This window comes from Salvelinus fontinalis, chromosome 27, assembly GCF_029448725.1.
Source record: "Salvelinus fontinalis isolate EN_2023a chromosome 27, ASM2944872v1, whole genome shotgun sequence".
NCBI lineage: Eukaryota > Metazoa > Chordata > Actinopteri > Salmoniformes > Salmonidae > Salvelinus > Salvelinus fontinalis.
In genome coordinates, this window is record NC_074691.1 from 30,663,631 (window position 1) to 30,682,625 (window position 18,995).

The 18,995-nt window shown below is 42.8% G+C and overlaps 1 protein-coding gene across 1 annotated transcript; it reads right to left on the bottom strand.

Annotated features, from left to right (window-relative positions):
• Nucleotides 1-7,079: 7,079 nt before the first annotated feature.
• Nucleotides 7,080-10,564, bottom strand: LOC129825443 (prostaglandin E2 receptor EP2 subtype-like). Its single transcript, XM_055885545.1, has 2 exons — nt 9,421-10,564; nt 7,080-8,981 (listed from the first exon to the last, which is right to left on the bottom strand). Exons 1-2 carry the CDS (start codon nt 10,207-10,209, stop codon nt 8,688-8,690), a joined length of 1,083 nt encoding a protein of 360 aa, XP_055741520.1. The 5' UTR covers nt 10,210-10,564; the 3' UTR covers nt 7,080-8,687.
• Nucleotides 10,565-18,995: the final 8,431 nt, after the last annotated feature.

Below are 18,995 nucleotides of genomic sequence, written 5' to 3' on the forward strand. Positions count from 1 at the left end.
GCACTCTTCATCTCAGCCAACGTAAAAAGGCCATTCAATGTATCCCCACCATCTCTTTCTGATCCAGGAACCCCGGATGTTCTCCTCTGACCCTCTCTCTCCCCCATGCTGCCCCTCTTCTGTCAGATTATTTGAGCTGTGCACCTTCACAAATACCTGGGCTGACATCTCTGCCTTCTCCACATCTCTCACTGCAACAACCCCCCCCACTTACAGGGAGATCCCAATCTCTTCTGACCCCACTCAACCTTTTAATCATACCTCTCCCACAGGAGTGGCCCTGCCTACGTTTCCCCAGAACCAGCGCCAATACTCCCTCTTAGCTGTCCTAATGATCCTCCTTACTACTGCTTGTGCTTGTTTATACTGAATCAGGTGCTGGTAATTATGGGACCTTATCAACATTCTGAAAGCGCTGTTCCTTCTCTACACCCTTCACTCTTCCAGGGGACTGCGTTACTCTTTCTCCCCTATGTACCCATAGGAATCACCTGCCTTGAGGCCCCTACTATTGCTCCTATTATTCCGTCATTGACTGTTGCTATATCTGAATTAAGATCTACCTGAGACAGCTCCTGTTCACTCAACTCTTGAAACTGACACCACTCAACCTTTCCAAATATCCATTTCTTACTGATTCTTTCTCCCTCATGATAGGATGATAGTGATCACGACCTACTGTACAGTCGTGGCCAAAAGTTTTGAGAATGACACAAATATTAATTTCCACAAAGTTTGCTGCTTCAGTGTCTTTAGATATTTTTGTCAGATGTTACTATGGAATACTGAAGTATAATTACAAGCATTTCATAAGTGTCAAAGGCTTTTATTGACAATTACATGAAGTTGATGCAAGAGTCAATATTTGCAGTGTTGACCCTTCTTTTCAAGACCTTTGCAATCCGCCCTGGCATGCTGTCAATGACCTTCTGGGACACATCATGACTGATGGCAGCCCATTCTTGCATAATCAATGCTTGGAGTTTGTCAGAATTTGTGGGGTTTTGTTTGTCCACCCGCCTCTTGAGGATTGACCACAAGATCTCAATGGGATTAAGGTCTGGGGAGTTTCCTGCCCATGGACCCAAAATATTGATGTTTTGTTCCCTGAGCCACTTATGTATCACTTTTGCCTTATGGCAAGGTGCTCCATCATGCTGGAAAAGGCATCGTTTGTCACCAAACTGTTCCTGGATGGTTGGGAGAAGTTGCTCTCGGAGGATGTGTTGGTACCATTCTTTATTCATGGCTGTGTTCTTAGGCAAAATTGTGAGTGAGCCCACTCCCTTGGCTGAGATGCAACCCCACACATGAATGGTCTCAGGATGCTTTACTGTTGGTATGACACAGGACTGATGGTAGCGCTCACCTTGTCTTCTCCGGACAAGCTTTTTTCTGGATGTCCCAAACAATCGGAAAGGGGATTCATCAGAGAAAATGACTTTACCCCAGTCCTCAGCAGTCCAATCCCTGTACCTTTTGCAGAATATCAGTCTGTCCCTGATGTTTTTCCTGGAGAGAAGTGGCTTCTTTGCTGTCCTTCTTGACACCAGACCTTCCTCCAAAGTCTTCACCTCACTGTGCGTGCAGATGCACTCATACCTGCCTGCTGCCATTCCTGAGCAATCTCTGTACTGGTGGTGCCCCGATCCTGCAGCTGAATCAACTTTAGGAGACGGTCCTGGTGCTTGCTGAACTTTCTTGGGCGCCCTGAAGCCTTCTTCACAGCAATTGAACCGCTCTCCTTGAAGTTCTTGATGATCCGATAAATGGTTGATTTAGGTGCAATCTTACTGGCAGCAATATCCTTGCCTGTGAAGCCCTTTTTGTGCAAAGCAATGATGACGGCACGTGTTTCCTTGCAGGTAACTGTGGTTGACAGAGAAAGAACAATGATTCCAAGCACCACCCTCCTCTTGAAGCTTCCAGTCTGTTATTCGAACTCAAGCAGTATAACAGAGTGATCTCCAGCCTTGTCCTCGTCAACAGTCACATCTGTGTTAACAAGAGAATCACTGACATGATGTCAGCTGGTCCTTTTGTGGCAGGGCTGAAATGCAGAGGAAATGTTTTTGGGGGATTCAGTTCATTTGCAAGGCAAAGAGGGACTTTGCAATTAATTGCAATTCATCTGATCACTCTTCATAACATTCTGGAGTATATGCAAATTGCTATCATACAACCTGAGGCAGCAGACTTTGTGAAAACTAATATTTGTGTCATTCTCAAAACTTTTGGCCATGACTGTAGATTCCTCCAAAACCTCCCAACTACATCTGTCTGCCATTGAATTTGAGATCCAGAGCAGATTCATTTCCAGTTACTGGGTCAATCCTGGTTCCCCGGCCATCATTACGACTCACAAGCCCTTTCTCGAGAATTGTAAACTTCAGAGAGGATGTGTTTAGTTTCTGTGTCATTGTGCAATTTATAAACTTTGCCACATGGTGCTGTGTCTCCTCATTCTTTTCATTATTATGAGGATCAAAGGATGCTCTAAAGCAGTGTTTACCAACCAGGGGTACTTGGCCTATCTGCAGGGGGTACATGAGGTACATGAATCTGGTAATGTTTGGCTTGTGTGACTTTCACACGAAGAGTCACAGATGAATAATACAAATATTTTACAACACTCTTCTGGTCTGGATATCATCTTACCATATTTGACAGAGCACATCCTTTTGTTATGAGCAAGCTAAGGTTTTTCATAGCATGATGAATCCTTGAACTTCCTGAGAAGAGAATGGGAGGTGGTGCAGGCGGATTGTGAGTTGGTGGTTTAGACTATCAGTTTAGTTGAAGCACTGTGTTGTTTGTGAGCATAGTAGGCAGCAGAGGCGGCTAAAGTGAGGAAGCAACGCTATTGAACAGCTGTGTGTTTCTTATACACCCCTACCACCAACGCTTGCACCCACAAACACAGGAAAAGTTCAAACAAAGACAAAAGAAGGTCATAAAATGTATATTTTGTCTATTCATTCAGCCTTTTAATATTTTTTTCACCATCACTTTGTTTCACTTCCAAAGCATCTCTTTTTTTTGTCCATGTGTGTAATAGGGTAGGGAGCCAAAAGCAGGCCTGTTTGAATCATTCTAACATGTAAACACTTAACTTAATGGATTATTTCAGAAGGACGCCTTACGCAAGACCACTCAGGCCTTGCTATCATCATGCACTATGTCTTCTTCCTGTCACTAACTAGCCTGAGAATAGAAGACACCCAGTGATGTTATCCTGACAAGACAGGACACAGCTGGAAGTCCATCTGCATTTCCTGTATTCACAGAAATGACTGGATGTTTGTTGAAGGGTATAAGAAAAGTCACAGTGTGACGTTAGTGGGACGGCAGAGTTATGTAGGATGTTCTTGGGGTGGCAGGTAGCTAGTGGTTAGAGCGTTGGGCCAGTAACTGGAAGGTTGCTGGATTGAATCCCCGAGCTGATGGTAAAAATCTGTTGTTCTCCCCCTGAACAAGGCACTGTTCCCTGGTGGGCCATCATTGTAAATAACAATTTGTTCTTAACTGACTTGCCTATTAAAAATAAACATTTAACTTAGTGGAGGGTACCTACCAGGTAGGTAGTATGGTATGAGACAGAGTTGTAGAAGCTGCGTTAGAGAGACCGTAGGGGAGATTGCAGGGACAAAACACCATTTTTGATTGGTGGAACATTTTCTATGATATCAAATGTAATATCAAAAAATTGTCATTGTAATAGGAGTTTACAGTTGAATAAAAAGGAGAGCAGTCATAAGTCAATCAAAAATCAATCCGGGTCTATTACAAGTTGCAAAAGGGAGACTATCCAGCACAGAAGCAGAGAACATGTCAAACCGGCCTTCTCTGAGCAGTTGTGAACTGATTAGATTATCAAATAGTGTTCACAGAATGTCATCAATACAGTGCAACAGTGAATAATCAGTGTGTCCTCAGTCCTTGTACCTGGACCTTCAGTAATCTCTCTCATCCATAACATTCAGCATCAAGTCTAGTGAAACTCTAAACATTGTGTTGATCAGTCTAAACGAAATATGGGCTTACATTTCCTTATTACGGGTCATGAGAAAAAAGAAGAAACTCGCACACTGCTCTTGATAGCATCACTGCTCTTTAATAAGCTTTACGTATCGACCACAAGGCCTTCGTCAGAGCTTTATCTTATTATTTCGTATCTTATTCAACTATTAAGGGCTTGTAAGTAAGCATTTCACGGTAAGGTCTAAACTTGTTGTATTCGGCACATGTGACAAATAAAGTTTGATTTGATTTGATTTGTTACCATGCACCTGCAAAAAAGTTAGCTCAGATGTGCGAGTGGCTTTTGATTTTTTTCCTATTACGGTCATCAATTCCATTTCAATCTCAAAACAACAGATATGATTTAGTGATAGTGATTCTACAGTATGTGGTGTTGTTGTCCAGTGTTCCAGGGGAGTACTGTCTAGCACAGTATGGTATTGTAACCATGAGGGCTACTTCTGGTCTCAGCTGGGACCACTGCTTTTACCTCAAGGTTACACAAGGGGCTGATTTGCCCCCCAAGACATTTCACAAGATAAACACATTGGAAGTATAGACAAAGAGTTATTCAAACAATGTTTTTTCTATGCTTGTTTTTCCCTTTTCAATGTAGGAATACAGTACAGAGATGTATATGGTACAGAGTACTCAGTGTGATCTGATATAGGCGATACTTTCTGCTATAGATTAGATCAGAACTCTAGGATGTGGTATAGGCCTACTGCTAAATGGGACCTTTTACTATGATGAGATTATGTTGTTTTGGCCGAGCAAACAACCGCCGGGCTGTCACGCTGCATTAGTGCTCTGCAGGGGAGGTTTCAATGGAAAACGCAGCAAGCAGCAGTTTATTGGAATTTCTTTGTTTTAAAAGCTACAGTTTATACTGAGTAATCAGAGTCATGCCCATAGGGGGCACAGGGACACATGCCCCCTCAGATTTGTCCTGTTAAAAAACATTTTGAAAAAAATAAACAAAATTCTCTGTAATACTACTAGCCACTTAGCAATTTTATGAAGTTGGCTTTAGCTAGCGCAGATAGGTTCCCAATCTCCTAACCTCATATCTAGCTACCAATAAGCCCTTTCAGGCTATCAATCAAGTTTTATCAGCTTGCTAGTCTAACTATTTTAAGTCACATGTCTGATGGAAGGTTTGGTATACTTTAGAAAATCAAGCAATAACTAAATGTACTGAATAAGATACATTCTTTTCAATCTTTTACACAGATTTTAGCAGAGATGCAGAGAAGCATATTTAGTTTCTTAAAAAAAAAACACCTGTCAAGAGGATACAGATAGCTAAAGAGGTATGCTTAGATATGCAGAAAAATGTGCATATTTTTTTTTACATAGGATTAAGCATAATGATTATGGTTTTAGATTGCAGGAAAAAGCTGTTTCAGGTGTTTGAAAAAGGCAAAATTCTCAAACTTAACCCCCTCCGCCCCCACACCCTCATCCTCCGGCATCCTCACTTACTTTGTGCCCCCTCAGATTTTCGGGATGCATGACGCCCCTGTAAGTAATGGTACCCCATAGTCATCTGGTCTCCAGATGTAGAGAATGAGCTGCATCCATCTGGCAGCTCCCCTTCATTACATTTTAGCCAGCAGCATACCACCCTGTATTCCACTGCTGTCGTGCCTCTGAAGCTAAACAGGGTTGGTCCTGGTCGTTCCCTGGATGGGAGACCAGATGCTGCTGGACGTGGTGTTGGAGGCACCCTTTCCTCTAGTCAAAAGAACTATCCCAGTGCCCCAGGGCAGTGATTGGGGATATTGCCCTGTGTAAGGTGTTGTCTTTCAGATGGGATGTTAAATGGGTGCCCTGATTATCTGTGGTCATTGAAGATCCCATGGCACTTATTGTAAGAGTAGGGGTGTTAACCCCAGTGTCCTGGCTAAATTCCCAATCACACCATCATGGCCACCTCATCCTCCCCATCAGCTTCCAATTGGCTCATTCATCCCCCCTCCTCTCCCTGTAACTATTCCTCAGGTTGTTGCTGTAAATGAGAATATGTTCTCAGTCTACTTACCTGGTAAAATAAGGGTTAAATTAAAAAAAGAATGCAATTTGAATGAGGACAGACAGTGAAGCAAGCACCACAGCAGCTTCAACTCAGCAACCCCCGTGCAAATCAAACATGTGTTGTTAACTCTCTACAGATGTTTGGTCTCTGGATGCTGTTAACATTCTCAACTAGGAAGCATTAAAAAAACTTTCCTGTGGGAAATATCCCGCGGGGTCATGGACATGGAACTTGATCAACTTAAAAATACACATGTCAACTTAAAAACACACTCCTACAGTATAGGTCAAATCTTTAGGCTAAATCTCAGGAACCGTATTTAAAGTCTCCCAGTCACAGAGCTGTATTACAGAGCTGTATCACAGAGCTGTTGTTGTTTGTTCATACTATTGGTTGTCTGTTCCTTGTTATCTTCATAAGATGTGCGACATTCTGTGAGCTGTCCAATCTAACTGATATGAACATAAAATGAAATCTCAGATCCCTTCGAAAATTAAAATCTGAGTTCCTGTTTGTGTTTCGAAATCCTATGTCCTTGTTGTCATTTTGAAAATAAGTTTTTGTGTACATGCGGTCTGTGTTTGGTAGTGTAAGTGCGATCTGTGTCCAATTCTATGTTTATCTATGTTGTTTCAGTCCAACCAGAAACCATCTGGTTGTGAGATGACCGTGCATCCTTCCCTGTAAGTGTACTGTTAGTATATAGTACAATATACTGTTGCACTTGGAGACATTATTTACTTTTTTCTTCATTCTGTAGATCAATAAAGAACCATTTGGAGAGATTCAGTACACTATTTATGGAGAATTTGAGCTATGGCCACAGTATATTAGCTCAATTTCTCCCTCACTTCACGGTAAACCCACACACAGTGGCACATACATAAAAACAGTTTAAAAATGTCCACTTTTACAAAGAGCAGCTTTACCATTTACTGACCTAGCAAATATGTGCCAAAGTGTCAGCTCAATGCAATAGTCCAACAATCCAAGGTAAGTGTTTCCTTCCTAGATTCTGAAAGTCCAACAGTAAAAACACTTTTATACGAGTGGAGATCTTATCTGAAGGACATGGGACATACCATCAATGATGGGAATGGAGCATAAAGTAAATACAGAAGCAGTGGTTTATGGGAAACGCATTGAGTGCATCTGATCAAACTAATTTGAATCCAGTGTGATGCATTCCAAACGGCACCCGATTTACTACATATTCCCCTATGGGCCCTGGTCAAAAGTAGTGCACTATAAAGGGATTAGGATGCATTTTAGGATGCACACACCGTCTCCCCCTGACTTCCTGCCTTAAGGGCAATGACACTTCTGTTTAATAAACAACATAGCTATTTCAGTCTTAAACAGTTACTCAACCAGATCACTGCCAATGGAAGCCCTGCTGGCCTTTTACTTAATTAACGATCAACATAGATGCATGGCTTCAGACTGACTGAAAATGAATAGAACCACGGAAGGGTAGGTACCACTTTTGAAGAAAATAACATGAATCATTTTCTAAAAAAAGCCATGTCAGGAAATGAAAAGAGAAATACAGGAACACTTGAGTGGCCGTATAGTCGCAGCAGTAGTTAGGATGACATACTGTACACAGCACACAGATGAGGACACACAAGTCAAAACCGGTCTGTTCTGTGTGCATTATGAATAAGACAAGCCAACGCCTTTGCTTCGAATGGAAAGTTACTGGTATGAGTAAGTACTTCAAGCTGAAACCCATCTTATCGTCACACATTACAACTAAATCAAGGATTGAATATCTGTTGAGGAGTGGCTTATTGCAAAGGTACAGATTAAAAATTCCAATAAATGTTAAGAACGGCACAGTGGTCACCAAATGTCTAAACATGTTGTACCGTGCTGAACAGGCAGCTATGTTTACCTTCTCAGGATTGGGACTGTATAGCTTTCAGCCTTAACAGTTGGTCTGTCGGCTTTTTTGGAGTCCCATGTAGGTGACCTGGCCGTCTTGTCCATGTAATCTTATTCATTCTGATCTAAATCCTCCTTTGCTGTGAGACATCATATGAATACGGGCTCCGACGACAGCTGGGTTTGGGTTCTGATACTGAAACATTTAATGTAAACATTCAATATAATACAAGGACATTATATTTGGTTTTCCAATCATAAAATGGTTTAAGATTAGATCATGTTTATTGACCTTTTTTAATATAGTAAATACTGGACCCATTCGTCCAGGAGGAGTTCGGTCAAATGAACATTTCAGTCCTATACATTTCTGATCATAAAGTTTGTATATAAATATAATGAAGCAATGAAATAAGTAGACACATCAAAATGCTAAGTCCTGTTCCAAATCCCAAATCCATATTGTGTGGGTATAACATGTCAGCACCGCAACCTTCCCCATCTCTGATATCTTCCTCAATCTATTCCAACCTCCTGTCAGGAGGTCAACAAGTGAAAATGCTGCACCTCACTAAATGTTTATTTGCAAGTACACACTGTGTAAGGGGGTCCCTTCAACCAGTGGATGTCTAGTCTGTAAAATCACTTCCTGTGTCACTTAGGCTCCTGCTGATATCAAATGATCCCGTTACTGTAATCCTTCTAGAGTGGGTCATTGGCCCCTGGTTCCACATGCATGAAATTATGTCTTGTCCACTCTCTGCACTTCCTCGTTTTGGAGCTCCATGGGTGGGTTTGGCGGTGAGAGTTTTGGCCCAACGGGGAAAGCCTTTTCCCGTGGGAATGTGGGGGCCTCAGGGGGCCTCTGGGGCTTACACAGTGTCAGCTTCCTCCAGAGGAAGCGCAGCACCGAGGGGCTGAGGATGATGAAGAGCCAGGGGTCGATGATGGAGTTGAAGGACAGCATGCGGAGAGCAGCGAGATCAGTGCCATAGCTCTCATTTGACCTGCCCATGAAGTTGATGAACACACGGAGCTATGGGACACACACACACAGACACACAAAGAGAAAATGCATCATAGTCAGTTATTCAGAATTTCAATATCAACAAAATATGGTTATCAAGACAGTATCCTTATTATCTATTAAAGGCCAGGAAGTATTGGTTGCAGCTAGTAGGCTTGAGCTATAACAGGTGCAAGAACACTGCAAATAATCACAATTTGTCAATGGTCTTGCTCCATGTAAGCCTTTCATTATTGACATGTTAAATGTTTAAAATGGGTTGTTGTTGTTTATGATGATGTAACAGAAGAGGACATGGTTGTGTTAAAGAGCACCATTTTGAACTGTAACATATGTGAAGAAGAGATGCTTGGGTTGAGAGAAGGGAGGACACAGACACACTGCACATTAGACAGTGTCTCAATATTTTCAACACTTTGACCTGCAACATCGAAACGAAGGCTCTTACCACTAAAGGAAACGAACAGATGACAAAGGTCACCGTTATGAACACCAAAAGCAGAAGATGCTCCACTTCCTCCGTCATAGAGAGGGATCTTTTGTAAACCCGTATCCGTCGCGTTAAAACACGCGCTTTGCACCTCCTATACATCAGAATTAAGTGGTAGACGACAGATAAGTTACAGACCACTGTGGTAGAAATCATGATGAGAGTCAATGACGCATACACACCGACGTGTACTTTTGGTTTGGTTTCTAATGGGACCATGTCAAAGAAACACCAAGTCCCCGGGCAATATTGAACGTATTTTCCAAAGCCCACGAAAGGTGCTAGGCAGAAAAGGATGCAGATCAGGTAGATGAGTGTAATTGTGATGTATCCGCAGCGTTTTCTCAAGTGCCGTTCGTAAAAATACGGGTGTCCAAAGGAGAGGTAGCGCTCCAAAGCCATGGCGCACAGAATAGCCAAAGTGGCGAGGCTGAAAAATGTCATGCTGAACCCAAAATAATCGCATACTGTTCCGTTTTCACCCATACCCATCAAGGTCCTGTTTTGTGTATAGGAGGCTAGTACGAGAGGACTGACGGAGAAGGTACCCAGTAGGTCCGTAATAACCAGCGCGGTCACCAGCACCTGGAAAAGGGATGGACTTTGCCTCCGGCGTCGCATCTCCAAAAGGACCAAGGCGATTAAATTGCCCAGAACTCCCGCCGAGAACATTGCCGCGGACATATAGAGATTCCCGGACGAGACATTGTCTCTGTCACCACAGGTTAATTTAGCTTTGTAATCCATAAAAAAAAGTATTAACCTACTCCACTAAGCGGTAAGCGCATGACCTGATCAATTTAACTTTTATGTAGGAACAACGTCCGCATCCAACTGACATAAGAAATGCGGCTCATCTCGTGTCAACAAAAACGCTGATTTCTTTTCAGCCCCACCCACGCAACCATGTGGTTCACTGTGCTGAGAGTGCAGTGTGAGAACACACTGTGCGCGTTCCTCTGCCCAGGTGTTGCTGACGCATTTCAGATCTTACAACGCATGGATAGGTAGGCCTATTTTAAGTATAAGCTAATGCCGCGTTCAAAACAACTGGGAGCTCGGGAAACTCAGAATTCGCAAATCTTCGACTTCCGACTTCAGTGCGTTCAAAACAACTGTGAACTCGGAAAGAAAACAGCTCCAGCTGGAAAAAATCGACTTGAACAGTCATCCTACTCGGAATCCCAACTCGGAGTTCCCAGTTGTTTTGACCACGGCATATGACTACTGTCAGCCTGCTCAGGTGGAGAAGTGCGCACTACCCACTATTAATTTATTTTTTAAAGATTGTATTACTTACCCTCGGATTTAATTTGTTTTCAGTTTTTGTTTAGGCCTACTGTTATATGTCTGCCTGATAAATGCCACTTTTATATGTAGCCTTCTTTTGTATAGGCCTACAGGTCGAGAGTGGTGGCTGATGGCAGGAGCTCATAGTAACACATGGAAATGAATTTATGGAACTGTATCCAACATCAACCAAATAATTTCCATGTGTTTCGTACCATTGCATGTATCCCATTCTAGCCATTACTATGAGCCGACATCCCCTCACCAGCCTCCTCTTCTTTCAGGGATGTGCTTGTTGTGACTTCTGATGAATAAAGATATTGTACAAAGATATTGTAGAATATAAGGAAGAAAATCATGTATTTTTTTATTTACACAAAGCCACACTGGGACACTTTGGACTAACTCCTTGATGAGATCCACAACTAGTGACTTCCCGGCCTTCTAAGGCTTACCTTAATGAACTGGACCTGGAGTTCCTATCAGCTCAAAATGATTTGTTTTAATATCGTTTAGAGCTGGTCTTTCTTCTTAAACAATCTTTATTAAGAGCTGTCATTTTATTGTGAGGAACTGTAGTTTTATCAGATATTTATTCTGTTTTGTGAGTGATATTTCTTGTTGAAGATAAGGTAAAAGATAAGGTAGAAGATATTGTAGGAGATAAGGTAGAAGATAAGATAGAAGATAAGATAGAAGATAGTGTAGGAGATATTGTAGGAGATAAGGTAGAAGATAAGATAGAAGATAAGATAGAAGATATTGTAGGAGATATTGTAGGAGATAAGGTAGAAGATACGATAGAAGATATTGTAGGATATTAAGGTAGAAGATATGGTAGAAGATAAGGTAGAAGATATTGTAGGAGATAAGGGAGAAGATAAGGTAGAAGATACTGTAGGAGATTAAGGTAGCAGATAAGGTAGAAGATAAGGTAGAAGATATTGTAGGAGATAAGGTAGAAGATAAGATAGAAGATACTGTAGGAGATTAAGGTAGAAGATATGGTAGAAAATATTGTAGGAGATAAGGTAGAAGATATGGTAGGAGATAAGGTAGAAGATAATGTAGAAGATATTGTAGGAGATAAGGTAGAAGATAAGGTAGAAGATATTGTAGAAGCTATTGTAGGAGATAAGGTAGAAGATAAGGTAGAAGATATTGTAGAAGATAAGGTAGAAGATATTGTAGAAGATAAGGTAGAAGATATGGTAGAAAATATTGTAGGAGATAAGGTAGAAGATAAGGTAGAAGATATTGTAGGAGATAAGGTAGAAGATAAGATAGAAGATATTGTAGGAGATATTGTAGGAGATAAGGTAGAATATAAGATAGAAGATAAGGTAGAAGATATTGTAGGAGATAAGGTAGAAGATATTGTAGAGGATAAGGTATGCATGCACATGTGACTGTAAGTCTCTTTGGATAAAAGTGTCTAGTAAATAACATATATTATTAAGATTATTACAATAATAATGAAATATCAGACAGAGGAGTACCTGCCAAGATAAATGTCTTACCTGTATGGAATGAATCACAGTTATCCCATCTCACTGTGTACCCCAGGTAAGACTGTCAACCACAGACCAGATCAGTTCTACATCTATGCTGTCAACGGTCAACCAATCCATACAAGTGAATTGATCTGGGGCCGTATGTATCAAGTGCTAATCTAGGATCAATTCTAAGACACTTTATGAATACAGGTCCAGATAGTTAAAATATATCTGAGGCCTGTTTTTAGGGACTAAATCTATGATGTATGAATAATTTATCCTAAGAGCAGAATTCAGCTCAGCAGTTGACTGTTGTTCTAGACTCTCTCCACTAGAGTGCGGTCTTAGTAGGGTCTACTGTCTACTTCGAGAAACTCTAATGGCTGTTCATCTTGAGTTTACACAAGACAACAAACAGGAAAAACATACAAATACCTTGGATAACTGAGATAAGAAAGGTTATACTTCATTGGATATTGATATAGCCTCCAACATGGTCTCGCAGTGCTACAGGGTTATATTAAATGTGTTTTGTGTGTGAGGGTATCATTATGGATCAGGGATTGAACCCTCTTTGACCTTAGTCATGGTCATTGTATTTCTTTATTTGTATTTATTCCTTATTTATTTAGGCAGGGAGTTCCATTGAGACCAAGGCCTCTGTTGGAAGATGATGTAAAACGTTACAGTATATTCATCCCTCTTCCCTCAGTTGGTGTGATGAACCAATGGGACATGTTGACTACCTGACTGAGACTATGAGACATACAATAAACATGGTAGCATTTAATAACTACCTTTCATTCAGATCTCTCTCTAAGTGCTTTCTCACTTGCCCAGAAACAGAAGACACATAACTCCAAGAAATTAAAGAACCACAGTGGGAGAGGAGGGAAAGAGTCTCTCTCTCTCTCTCTCTCTCTCTCTCTCTCTCTCTCTCTCTCTCTCTCTCTCTCTCTCTCTCTCTCTCTCTCTCTCTCTCTCTCTCTCTCTCTCTCTCTCTCTCTCTCTCTCTCTCTCTCTCTCTCTCTCTCTCTCTCTCTCTCTCTCTCTCTCTCTCTCTCTCTCTCTCTCTCTCTCTCTCTCTCTCTCTCTCTCTCTCTGCCTTGAAAGAGAGGTGTAAATGGGTACGACACACATACACAATGTAATACTACTAGCCACTTAACTGGCATGGTTGGTGGACTTGAGAAAAGCAAGCGATAACTATGTTTTTTTACATTCCGTTTGGCAGTAATTTCAGAACCTTGTGGTCATTTTTCAAAACTCTAGACACAAAACTCAAAGTGGTCATCACTTGTAACATAGGCCATTCAATGTTCAAAACATTGCATTGTGCATTCATATCTTTAAAGAAACCTTGCACTTGCAGAATCATTGGTTCAAATAACAAATGTATCATGAAATACCATAGGAACATTCATTTAGATCACTCACACACAAGATACCGATAGTTTCACTGTGTAGTCGTTTGTACAATCATTAAATATTGTAGTGCAAAATATGTGATACATGTTTCATTATGGTACTACACGTAAATACATCACTGTAAAAGGACTAGTAGAGAGAATACTACAGACACAGTGGAATCATTGAACAAAATCTGAAATGTATTTTGAAATACAATAAAATCACAACATAGGTTTCTTTGAATCGAAGCGGAAATAATTAGCAATCAAAAAAGAAAACAACCACAATAAAAGGTCAACTGCAGTGTTCCTCACCTGGCTTACTGTAAAAAGCAGAACAAAGGTTTGATTACTGTACTTCTATATTTCCCTCAACCCTGTCTTGTGGATTTGGCCACAGGTTCTCAGCCACCTCACAATGGATGATTTCATTAGCCAAACATCTTGGGAAGAATCTTCGGGCATGGCGAATCCAGGCCTGACACTGGTCTGCCGTGATGTCATTGCATGCGTCATCCATGGCCTGGAGAAGGGTGGCTTGTTCGTGAGGGCACCTATCATGTACCTTCCACCTCCATGTGGAGAAAAATTCCTCAATCGGGTTAAGGAAAGGAGAGTATGGGGGTAAGTACAGGGTGGTAAATTGTGGATGGGCCTGAAACCATGCTCGCACCATTTGAGCATAGTGGAACCTGACATTATCCCACACAATGACATAGGTCACGCCATCAGCTCTACAGACCTGATTGAGCTCATCAAGGAAGGTTACAAGGAGAGCTGCATTATATGATCCAATACGAGGCATGCGTCCCCACCACACCATCTTCCGATATAGCCGCACGGTATAGCTGTTTCAGTATAGCTGTTTTAGAGACACCTGGTGCCTTTTCAGCATGCATGAAATAGTCAGCAAACTTATGGCTTCCGCATTGTTGAACATGTCGTCATTGTCCAAGATGTGCTGCCAAATTTCTGTAAGGCGAATATCATTTCTGGCCCGAACCAAATTGACCACAGTCCGCTCTTTGCTGTTGCTGCCGCTGTCTTGGTCCGTGGCCTTGTCAAATCAAATCAAATCAAATGTATTTAGAAAGCCCTTCTTACATCAGCTGATATCTCAAAGTGTTGTACAGAAACCCAGCCTAAAACCCCAAACAGCAAGCAATACAGGGGTAGAAGCATGTCCTCTACCACATTCCCCCACACCTCTCAAATGAGGCCCACGACCACCTCTCAGAAGGGGTGCTTGTCCCCTGCCATTCCTTTGACCACCACGTCTTTCTCGTCTTCCTCCTCACCCTGCTTGACCTCTATTGTGACCTGGATCACCTGCTGGCTCCATGTTATCGCTATGTTGTTGTAGGTGGATACCACTCATTTCACTATTTACTCGTACCACAATGTGAAATCAATCATCAGTAACGAGTTGGCAGTATTAGAAAAGCAATTACAAGGGCTTGCATACATACATTCACCGGCCACTTTATTAGGTACACCTGTGTGTTAACGCAAATAGCCTGCTCCTTCAGACAGCGAATCATGTGGCTGCCTGCAACTCAATATATAGAGTATATAGAGTAGAGAGCTTAAGATGTTGTTCAACCAGACATTAGAACAGGCAAGATGTGTAATCTAAGCAACTTTGACCGTGGTGTGATTGTAGGTGTCACACATGCTGCCCTCCTGGGATTACACACTACAGTCTAGAGTTTACAGAGAACGGTGCGATACACATAACACATTCAGTGAGGGCCAGTTCTGTGGGCAAAAACACCTTGTTAATGAGAGAGGTCAGAGGAGAATGTCCAGACTCATTCAAGCTAAAAGAGAAAGGCCACACACGATCAAATAACAGCCATTTAAAACAGTAGTGTGCAGAAGGGCATCTCTTAACATACAACACAGTGAATAATTCAGGCTGTTGTGGAGGAAAAAGGGGGTCCTACCTAGTACTAGATAGGTGTACCTAATAAAGTGGCCGGTGAGTGTACAGTAATGTCAAATCTGAAAACATGGTCCGGAAAAGTGGTACATGGGACCATAGAAACAGTGTCTGATAAAGAATGATGATGAAATATTACATCCATAGATAATGTAGTCCAATTGGTTCATGTTCCACGGTAATTGATGTCAATGGATCTCGTTATCCTGAAACGTTCATGATCTAAACATGGAATATTGTTTGTCAGTTTCCATAAAACTATGCATTAAGAGTAATGCAACAGTTACTTATCATTTTGAGCAGTTGTATCAATTGATAGTTAGATCATTGTAATGAAATAAATAGACAGTCATCTCAGATGTAATGTGTGAATTGTGTTTTGGTAATACTTTAAGTTGTGTCGTTTTGAACAGGTGATTTTAATTCAATGAACAAATTATCTTAGCTTTATGTGTATTGCATCTAAGCAATTGGAAAAAGTGTTAGGGTTTGGAAAAATGTGCATTTTGACCATTGGTTGTGAATTTTGTGTCAAAGTGATTGTAAAAAACTGTAAATATACTGAATAAGAATCACATTCCTTTCAATTTTTACCCACCAGTCAGGAGGATACAGACAGCTCAAGAGGTATGCTTAGATATGCAGAAAAATATACATAGAATCAAAAATATACATAGAATTCAGCATAATGATTATGGCTCTAGATTGCAGGAAAAATCTGTTTCAGGTGTTTGAAAAATACAAAATTCTCCTCCACACACACCGTGGCCACCCAGCTCCCTCAGGAAGGGAGAGAGTATCCGCCCTCGTCTCATGCCTCTCGAGGAGAGCTCTGGAGTGGGCAAACGCCGTGTGGGGAAAGGAAGACGCGGCGTTGGACCACTTCAGGAGTTTACCAGTCTTTGACCATCCGCCCGAAGGTAGAGCGGCGGGTGAACAACTCTTCCAGTTGAGGCAGGGGATGAGGAGCGCACAGGATTTCGCACTGGAGTTCCGGACCTTGGCCATCGGAGCAGGATGGAATGACAGGGCCCTCATCGACCACTATCGATGCAGCTTACATGAGGACGTCCGACGGGAGTTGGCCTGCAGGGATACCACCACCACCTTTGACCAACTGATGGATCTGTCCATCCGGTTGGATAACCTGCTGGTCATCCGTGGACGTCCTGAGGGCGCTCTGTCAGTTCCATCTCCCAGCACTCCCGCTCCGATGCCCATGGAGTTGGGAGGGGCTGCGCGTAGGGAGGCTGGAGGAGGGGCCTTCACGTGCACAATCTGTGGCCGCAGAGGGCACACTGCCGGTCGGTGCCGGGTTGGTCCCTCTGGGAGTCGAGGCAGCAGGCAGGGCACTCTGACGTCACCCCAGGTGAGTCTGCACCACTCTCATCCAGAGTCCTCTGTTGTCCACCTGTTTGTACCTGTTTGTTTCCCTGAGTTCTCCCCGCATTCCCAGCATAAGGCGCTCGTCGATTCAGGCGCAGCTGGGAATTTAATTGACAGAGCGTTAGCACTTAGTTTAGGGATCCCCATTATTCCTGTAGATAGACCTTTTCCGGTTCACGCACTGGATAGTCGACCATTAGTGTCCGGGCTAATCAGGGAGGCCACCATCTCCCTGGCCATGGAGACGCAGCTGGGTCACAATGAAAGAATCAGTCTCTTTCTCATTGACTCTCCTGCATTTCCTGTGGTACTAGGCCTTCCCTGGTTTGCTCGTCATAACCCCACCATTTCCTGGCAACAGAGGGCTCTCACGGGGTGGTCGCGAGAGTGCTTGGGGAGGTGTGTAGGGGTTTCCGTTGGTGCTGCCATGGTGGAAAGTCCAGACCAGGTCTCCACCGTGCGCATTCCCCCAGAATATGCCAATTTGGCTCTTGCCTTCTGTAAGAAGAAGGCGACTCAAATACCACCCCATCGACGGGGGGATTGTGCGATAAATCTCCTGGTAGATGCTGCACTTCCCAGGAGTCATGTGTATCTCCTGTCGCAAGCGGAGACGGTGGCTATGGAGACATCTGTCTCCAAATCCCTGCGTCAGGGGTACATTCGGTCCTCCACTTCACCCCTCCTCCTCAAGTTTATTTTTTGTGAAGAAGAAGGATGGAGGTCTGCGCCCGTGTATTGATTATAGAGGTCTCAATCAAATCACGGTGAGGTACAGTTACCCGCTACCTCTTATCGTCACGGCGATTGAGTCAATGCACGGTGTTACGTTCCCCAGTTTCTGTGTTCTGTTTTGTATTTGAGTGTGTGTTTCAGGAGATGGCTTCCTGAAGTACTCCCCAACCAGCTGATTGGTCAACCCCAGGCTAATTGGTGATTGGAGCTGACCCCGCCCCCTCGTCAAGAAGCAGCTGACTCTAATCACCATTGCCACCTGAAGATAAAAGCCAGTGTTCTGCCCAGGATTGAGAGAGAGATGAGATAAGGAGTAGAGATTTGGAGATTGAGAGAGAGAAAAATTAGATTGTGATATAGTGTTGGTTGTGTATCAGAAAGTGTGGTATGTACTGCTGTTGTTGGTAGCAGTTTTTCTATGTCCTGTGTTTGTGAAATCGTTAATAATTACTCTGTTTCATTTGTTCCCAGGGGGGAAGGAGAAGGCACTTTGGGAGTGCTTAGGCAAGAGGCCCGCGGGCATACATATACCCGTAGTATATTTACTGTCTAGGCACACTAGGTAAGACCTGGGCGGACCACACCCTGTATTTTGGTTAGGGCACCAGGCGGTGTTAAGTTAGGTAAGTTAAGTGGGTAGGCAGGTTAGATAGGAGAGGGGGAACTTTGATATTTACTTTCTTTGCTTTGGTTCCGTCCAGCCCCTTTTCCCCATATTACCGTGTAAGAAAATAAATTTGAGTAAATGGTAAATTCTGCTTTTGTGTCATCCTTACTCGCACCTACAGTCCATACCTCTTGCACTTCAGAGAGTTGAGTTGTAGCAGGGAGTTGCGTTCCCTCTTCTCAGAGGCGTGCGTAACAACGGGGCGCGCATCTTCACTAAACTAGATCTCAGGAGTGAGTACAATCTGGTGTGTATCCGAGAGGGAGATGAGTGTAAGACTGCGTTTAGTACCACCTCAGGGCATTATGAGTACCTTGTCATGCCGTACGGGTTGATGAATGCTCCATCAGTCTTCCAATCCTTCGTAGACAAGATTTTCAGGGGACCTGCACGGGCAGGGTGTAGTGGTGTATATCGATGACATTCTGATATACTCCGCTACACGCGCCGAGCATGTGTCCTTGATGCGCAAGGTACTTGGACGACTGTTGGAGCAGGACCTGTATTTCAAGGCTGAGAAATGCATGTTCTTTCAACAGTCCATCTCCTTCCTAGGGTATTGCATTTCCACATCAGGGGTGGAGATGGAGAGTGACCGCATAGCAGCT

Excerpts from the sequence above, each read along its gene's own strand:
- LOC129825443 (XM_055885545.1), bottom strand. The coding sequence starts at position 10,209 with ATGGATTACAAAGCTAAATTAACCTGTGGTGACAGAGACAATGTCTCG. Across the intron at positions 8,982-9,420 it reads TCTGTTCGTTTCCTTTAGTG|CTCCGTGTGTTCATCAACTT; the intron begins GTAAGAGCCTTC and ends TGTGTCCCATAG.